Here is an 8514-nt window from a genome sequence, read left to right as displayed (position 1 = left end):
CTACCGTCGAGCAAACAAATCCTAATGCTGCAAGGTCAGACGGTTTCCACAAAGTGAAACCGGACGATGAATCAGGCTAGGAATTTCTCACAATATGGCATTAAACTTATGTAGATTCAGATTGAAACTTAATCTAAAATCAAGGCTTCAAATCAATCCTAGAGCACTGGAAACGAACCACATCGCACCATAGACCAAATTTCAGGTGCCAAGATATTTCACTATTTATATGAAAAAGAAAATAACTTTCAACCATTCAACCATGCGTACTGTCTCCACATATTTAAGTGAAAGTTTAAGTACTGTACTCAGGTAGAAAATGGCCAAACCTGTTAAAATCCACTTTGGCTAGTGTGTCCGTTCTTTCTAAAGGTGTTGGCCTATCTTTTAAAGTCTAGCAGGAGCACTGCTCTATCCAATGTATTTTATTTAAGCCTATTAAATAAATATATTACCGTCATTGAAAAAAGGTGTTGTCTCAGGACTCAGGTGATCTCTAAATCTATGCTAAAAGTATATTTAAATGCGCTGGGTTGCCATTGTTTTCTCACCTTTATAGACCTTATATGCATGAATGGATCACGCTAAACTAAATCTGCCATTTTTATTGGCTAAAAGCATTTGAATGGCGATGAAGCTCCCCTCACCTCTGACTTTGACACCATTTAAGTGCCTTCTTCACGCTGTTTTCGCATTATATATTTACTGTATTTAGCCCCCTTTGCCATAAGCTCTGTCTTTTCACTCCTGCATTTTTCATTATTTTCGCCCTTAAACTCAAAGGTGTCAGATTTGCAAATGAAAGCATGGTCTGACTCTTTTTATGCAATCCCTTTGTGTGTTTATGGACAGAAAAAGGGTAAAGGAAAGGCTGAAATTGATATGGCTTATTCAGGGCTATAGCAAGTACAGATAATGGGTCATTTATGTTGAGAAAACCTTAACTACAAAAAAATCACCTTATATATGCACAGCTGTCTATTTGAACAGATTGAAAAACCCGTATTATTTCGCCATTTTTTTATGTATGTTATAATGTTTTTTCCCATCAAAAACATACCTGCAGTTGTCTTTTGTTTAATTCTGCCATGTTTAACACAGAAACCCTTCATATTTACTTCTTCTCTCAAACAAAAAACACTCTGTTCCACCTTGTTCCACATTCACTAGAATAATCTGGGTAATTTCAGCTCTGGAATGATCAATCTCCACTGAACAAATGGTAAAACTTGGCTGTTAACTTGAAAACTAACACTTCAAGGTGAAGTAGAGTATTTTAACCTTTGACTAACCCTTTATTATTAGTTAGTGTGCATTTCCAAACATGTGTGAATGAAACAAAACACAACATAATTGTAATAATAATAGACTACCTACTATTATGGGGAGTTGCTACAATACAAAACATAACTATTTGTTGTTAATCAAAGAAATTTACAACATAAGACTATATAAACTTTGTGAGAATGTTCTTGCTAAACCTAAATTCTTAAACTGATATGTAAACCTGATTTCTGCCAATGGGACTGTGGATGAAAATGAGCCTGCATGGTTAACTCTGGCACATGCACAATTAATGTGCACTGTCCCATATTTAATAAATAAACATAAACATATTATTCTTCTAAATAGTATACAATTTTACTGAAGCTCAAATCACTGCAAAATGTGGACTGCTATTAAATATATATATTTTTAATTAGAACCAACATAAACTGTAAGACAAATGATTATCTTTTGACATTTATTTGAAATTATTAAATAAAATGGCCTTTAAATAATTGACAGGGAAGATTCAGTGGTGAGAGCAAAGCTATTGGATTATGCTCAGTGTGTCTATTAATATTTATCATTCGTGAATAATATAATGATCATTGTAGCATGAAGAAATAATGTTGAGAGAAGCACAGTAAACAGCAATATTAACTTATAGCATTTAATTACATTTTTGTTTTTGAACATTTATTCAAATAATTGTAATGGCTTAAGTAGATTTCTTTATGTGAAATATATACAAAATTAATTACATAATTTGCACTTGCAAGATGGCTTTGACAGAGCTAGTTTGAGCTACACTTTCATTCTCTGGCTTTTAACACCGCATGAGTTGTGTGATCCTCTTTGTCTTTTATTTATTTTGATGTTTATTATATATACATTATTATGTTTTTTATCTTTTTATTATTTATTGGTATTTTTGCTCTTATTTGATTTTCCTATAGTTTTCTTGTCTCAATGAGGACTAGAGAAGTTAAATAGAGCTTTATTTTATTGGATATGTTTTATTTGTGTTGTGCAGCACTTTGGAAACTGTTTTGTTTATGAAATGTGCTATATAAATAAAACTGACTGGATTGGATTAGACATTAAAATGCAATAAAATTCTACGATTTTCTTTTTTTTCTTTTTTCTTTTTAAATAAATATCAATATAACCAATCCTAATTATATTAAAACATGTTTTCTATTTAGTTTAGTCTTCAGGTCAATATAAATGGGAAAAGTTGAACATGGAAAAAAAATCTATAAGCATCCAAAGACAATTAAACATTTAATTTGCAAAAACATATGAATCTGTTTCGAAAATTTGTTACAGTGTTTTGTTTTACACTATTAATAATTCCTATTTAACATGTTTACTGTCTTCACACATTTAAGTGAAAGTTAAGTAGCTTCTGTTCGAGGTAGAAAAAAGCCAAAGTTACCTAGGGCCTATTAGTAAATTAATAACAGTAAATAGTTCAGGATATTTACTCAAGAAGTGATAGACTAAAATAGATATAGCTTTTGAAAGCACTGCTTGACAAATACTAAATTATTGTTGTATTCAAATGGCACTGATCATGTGTTTTTGCAAATGAACTTCAATTGCCCCTCCTCGCCGCAGGTGTCGCTGTCACAAAACCAGCGGAGCTTCTCTCGAAAACACAGGAACTTTGACACTGTTACAGCAGCATTTGCAGCAGCTCGTCTCTTTTTGTATTATTTTCATGTCCGTGTGTGTTTTTTCTTATGCATAAAGATGTGGTTTATTTATTTACTGAGCTGGCTGTCTTTGGTCATCCAGATTTCATTCGTCACTTTAGCGATAGGTGAGTAAGACTAAGCATGACCACAGCAGCTAACTTCAAAGCAGCGTTAGCTTAATGCTAGCGCCACTCTGCATTTTTTACCCAAATTAGCTTTTATCTACGTAATATTTATGATCACTGCAAAGTTAAACAACGTATGCAACTTGTAATGTAGACTTACAAAGCGTCAGAATCTAAATATTTAGCGTTTTGATGCAACAGATGAGCAATGAATGCATAAGATGTGTTTTATTCTGATCTAATCTAACAAACTAGGTCAGCAATACCACTGATCATTTCATCAATAAATAAAAGATTAATCTAATTGCATGAATATATTTTGTTATTGCTCATCGGATGTTAGCTTTTGGTGTGTTAACTTGTAAACATTTCCTTTTTGTCTTTCCAAGCTATACAGCAAGTAGCAAATAACTTTATAAACACGTACCATTATGTAAATTAAATAAGTGGCTTTTGTACAGCTTCTCATTTGGTTTTATTTTGCATTTCCGTTTCAGTCTGTACACGTTGACAAGTTACCTAAGCACGTGACCTGTCAGGTGTGGCTGTCAGTGCTCTTCAATTTATGGAGCTTGTGTCATAACCTGTTTTTGTCGATTCCCTAAACTTAAACATATATCTGTATATCGCCTATAGTCTACTGAATAATTATCATTTCTTTTCACAGCTGCCGGTCTGTACTATTTGGCAGAACTAATAGAAGAATACACAGTTGCCACAAGCAGAATAATAAAGTACATGATACTGGTGAGTTAAGAAAAATATATGTTATTTTTACTGGTATTCAGTATAAAACTATGATATAAGTCCCATTATTTTCTTGATTTATTCTTTGTAAATGGTAATATTGATTTAAAACAACTCAATAATAGGGACAATTGACTTCTAGTTCAATACTGCAGAACAGATACTGTATGCTCTGCCTGATTATTGAAGCAAGCAGCAGATATTCAAGTGTTTTTTTGTTGAAAAATAGCTAGGCCACATTTTTAAACCATGTGTGTATAAATCAGACCTGGGCATTGTACAGCTCCTGGGTCACATACGGCCCTTTGGCTAACTCTGACCGGCCTGTTTAACATTATTTGGCATTACAAAATAAACATCTTTTATCATTTTACATCATGCATGGACTAAAGCTGCATTGCTTTTATTTTAGAGGTGGGTTTTAAATAACATTTTCTGCAAGGCAACCTCACTTTTTCATTGCTTAGTTATAACAAACTCTTATCAGTCTTACCAGCGTTTCAAAACAATACTATTTATTTATTTATTTTTTGTTGTTGTTGTTGTTTTTTTATAAAGAAATACACTTAATATTATACAGAATTGAGTTTTCTGTTTCTCATGTGGCCCCATGGAAAAAATAATTGCCCACCCCTGGTATAACTCATAACTCATAACTATAAATAGCTTTTCCTTCCATTATAGCTGTGGTCTAACTGTATTGTCATGCTCAGTTTTCCACAGGAGTGCTAGCAGGCCTGTATCTGTTTGAAGGCTTCCCAGTGCTGATGGTTGGAGTGGGTCTCTTCACAAACCTGGTGTACTTTGGCTTACTGCAGACTTTCCCTTATATCCTGCTCAGCTCCCCCAACTTCATCCTCTCATGTGGTAAGCGTTATGCAACTTTCACCCATTGAATTATAAAATGTTTTACACAGTGTTACTGATATTTTTTTATGGGTGGCATTTTATCTTGAGACACACTTGTTTGGCCTCTCCCCTGCTATCTAAACATTTGGGTGGATGTGACAGGTGTACACATCCTTGTCCAGAGGATATAAAAGTTTAAAGCAAATAATAGATAGGTAGTTGCTCTAAATTACACATGTAGAAATGTCTTTGGAATGTATTTAATTGTAGTATATGTGCTTTAAGCAATATCACGTTAATAACTTTACAATGAGTAATTGGCTTGATGAAATATCTTCACCCTTGCTCAGTTTCCATAATTTTCCCTGGTAATTTGTGCTACAGTGTTGGTGGTTGTGAACCATTATATGGCCTTCCAGTACTTTGCACAAGAGTATTATCCATTCTCAGAGGTAAGCCCTTAATCTCTTATCACATTAATGCACAACCTTTGGACTAATTCTGTCTTATAATGCTTCATATAATATGTACTTGTTTGCAGGTACTGGCATACTTCACAATATGCCTGTGGGTGATTCCTTTTGCCTTCTTTGTGTCATTATCAGCGGGAGAAAATGTCCTTCCATCCACAATGCAGCAGGGAGGTGAGATTACAGCCACCTCACTCAGTATTGCATCATGATTACAACAGCAGTTTGTGAAATGAAAGTCTGGTTACTAACATGGGTCATGAGGCAGTCCATTAAAGTAATGGATTTATAAATGGCACTAAACTTTGTAAGCTGAGAAGATAACCTTATTAGCTTTGCACCTTTTGGTGTTACTCAGAAACTTAAATTATGTTGAGTCCTACCTACCAACCTGTAGGCCAGTTTCAGTCCAGTTTTTTAGTTTGAAAACCACTGTAGTTGCATATATGTTGTACATAGATGCTGTAACTAAAACACGGACATATTCTATGTTTCAGATGATGTGGTGTCAAATTATTTCACTAAAGGGAAGAGGGGAAAGCGGTCCGGGATACTGCTGGTGTTTTCTTTCCTAAAGGAGGCGATTCTGCCCAGTCGACAGAAAATGTACTAAAGGAAGAAAAAAAAACTCTGGATATTTGAGAAAGTTTGCCATCTTTTGTCTTGGAGTTTATGGCCGAAGCAGGAAGGACTGTGGACTATTTAACTTAAGCAGTGTCCAGATTGAACCGAGAGGATGGACCAATGAACAGAGCTTACTGCAATTCAAGACGTTCAACAGGCCATATCACTCCCAAGTATTTGTCTCTGTTGACTGCCAAAACATCACATCCTATGACTCTATGGAGCAGCTGGTTTGTAGCCCAGTACTTCATCTTTGACAATTTAGAGTCATATTGAAATGTTTCTACAAAACTAACTTGGCGGTGCAATTACAACATAAAGAAAAAGTTAAATTATTGGTTGATTTGCAATTTTGGGTGCACTATGTAACTTTTCTGGAGGTAGCTCACCTACCATGCAGATGTTATTGTTTTGCCTGGAATTTATGGTATCAAATTTATCAATTTTGCTTTTATTGAATCAAATTTATTTTTATAACTCAAAAATGCATTGAAAAAACACACCTTCTTCCACCACCTTCTGTGAGAGGTGTCACCACAGATCTGAACTGTAACTTGGTCTGGTCAGGGAACATCATCTTGGTCCTTGGAGCAAGATAAGTTTAATACCATATTGTGGAACATCTCCATGGAGATAAGAAGGGGCATTTACCATAAAAGTTACATCTGCATCTGTAAGAAGAATTAAATATTTCAGGTTCCTGATTATGGATATGAAGAAATGACAGTGGACTACATGTTAATATTTTAAATAATAGTAACAGGTCTTTGGCATATTTTAAGTCAAAAACCAAAAGAAAAGATAATTAATACAAAAATCATGGGTGTACAGAAAAGCTATAAACAACCACTTTCACATTTTTATAGTATTAACATTCTTCACATTAAGCTAACATAAAATTAATACACAGTGGATCTCTTTTTATACAGTATAAAAATAAAGTTAGATGTTAGCGTTCATATTCCCAACACATTACATTTTGGACTATTTTCTCAAATTCATGAAACATGTTTTCTACATTTGATTAAGTCTTACATCAAAACTCACATGAAGACACTTGTGTGGATCAATCTATAGACTTTCCTCCCCTGTTTTTAGTGATTACTGGTTACAGTTCATTGTGAGCCAGAAAAAACAACTTTGTAAAACAATAAAAGGTTTCGAAATAGTTGTGGCATTTTCATTTTGTGTTTTTTTCAGAACATGACATTTTTGAAGCTTCAAAGGAAATGAATGTTTTAGTCTATAATCCAAAGTTAATTTTAATCACACTATTACAACCATTTGTTTTCCACTTTTTGGGGTGACAAAATCCTTATTCCATCTCAGACGGGCTACGGTGAGAGTGCACAGTGGACACTATCAATCTAGACTCTAAACACAATAAAAACAAAGAGATGAAATAAAAATATGTGTGGAGTCACGGACTATGTTTATATGTACACCAAAATTCTGATCATTTGATTTTTAGAGTCATCAGATTCGTGAAGTCACTATGTTCCATCTGATAGTCCAATGAGGTTCATTTGGTCTTCCAATAATTTATGTTATTAGGTTTGTTTTTTTTCAGACTGAAGAGTTTGTTTTCATACCTGACAGTTTCGACTGCTCACTAGCGGTGTTCCTCAGAGTGGTCACATGATGTTACGGTGTTGGTGTGACACACCAGTGAAACTGTACAGAAAACTCAGACAACTACTTGTCCACCGAAAAAACAAAATAGAACCAGAGCCTAAATGTAATGTAAATATGAAATACCCTGCATGTGCTGCAATAAAACATACATCGGGGAAACAGGGAGGGTTCAGTACATGAAAAAAGGAACATAGAACAGAATGCGAGAACAGCAAATGCGTGCACACAACAAAACACAAAACAGAACAGGAACAACAGATCGGTAATTTCTGACAACTGTAAAACAGAGAACCACATTATCGACTGGGACGGAGCAGACATTGTGACAGGAAAACAGACATCGTCGCTGGATTAAAAAGGCAATCAAAATACGGAAATATGCCCACAGGACTATAAACTGGGATGAGGGGGCTTTTTTACTCTCACACACCTGGGATACTGTCCTGAGGAAGTCAGACTGCAGATAGCGCAGTCGTCCTGCCTCCATCGGTAAGAAGACAGCGCTAAAATCTGTGTAAATCAGCTGACCAGACATGTCACAGCAACATCACGTGACCACTCTGAGGAAGACTGCTAGTGAGCAATTGAAACAAATTCTTGGTTTGAAAAAAGAACCTATTAACATAAGTTACATCTGATGTGTTTAATCTGAGTTCTGATTGTTCAAACTAATATAATGCATTTGGCCTTTCAAATGCAACAGCTACTCAAAAAAAAAAAAAAAACATTAACTGACATGTGTCACCAGGTGTTTTTGATAAATTGTACAGAATTTATAGCCAATGGTTGGGCACGACACGGTGTCTGCTCTGAGTTGACCTTACTGAGGTGTAAAGGTTGTGTGTAAAGCAGAGTTCAGCTGACCACCACAGTCCTTCAGCTGACCAGAGCGTGTACATTGCTGACAGGGGCTCACCTGGCTCTGCTCCGGTCCCTGGAGGAGAGTGAGGAGGTGACGAGGGCAACCAAAGTGCATCTGTGACAAGTGACCGAGTTCACCCCTCCCTTACCTCTCACATCACACGCACTCAATGGTATTTCAAATTTTGACACTTTCAGAAGGACCCATAAGGCACTTTTTGTACTTATATTTCAGGA

At 35.2% G+C, this 8514-nt stretch overlaps 1 protein-coding gene across 1 annotated transcript; it reads left to right on the top strand.

Moving 5' to 3' along the window:
* Window positions 1-2904: 2904 nt before the first annotated feature.
* tex261 (testis expressed 261) lies at window positions 2905-6949 on the top strand. Its single transcript, XM_020936495.2, has 6 exons — window positions 2905-3091; window positions 3759-3838; window positions 4552-4705; window positions 5072-5139; window positions 5229-5331; window positions 5655-6949. The coding sequence occupies exons 1-6, from the start codon at window positions 3022-3024 to the stop codon at window positions 5768-5770; spliced, it is 591 nt and encodes a 196-aa protein (XP_020792154.1). The 5' UTR covers window positions 2905-3021; the 3' UTR covers window positions 5771-6949.
* The last annotated feature ends 1565 nt before the right edge of the window (window positions 6950-8514 follow it).

The sequence above is a fragment of the Boleophthalmus pectinirostris genome, unplaced genomic scaffold (genome assembly GCF_026225935.1).
Source record: "Boleophthalmus pectinirostris isolate CB_2022bp ecotype Guang Dong unplaced genomic scaffold, ASM2622593v1 HiC_scaffold_20, whole genome shotgun sequence".
Lineage (NCBI taxonomy): Eukaryota > Metazoa > Chordata > Actinopteri > Gobiiformes > Gobiidae > Boleophthalmus > Boleophthalmus pectinirostris.
Note: the sequence above shows the minus strand (reverse complement) of the source record. Positions and strands in the feature narration are given on the sequence as shown.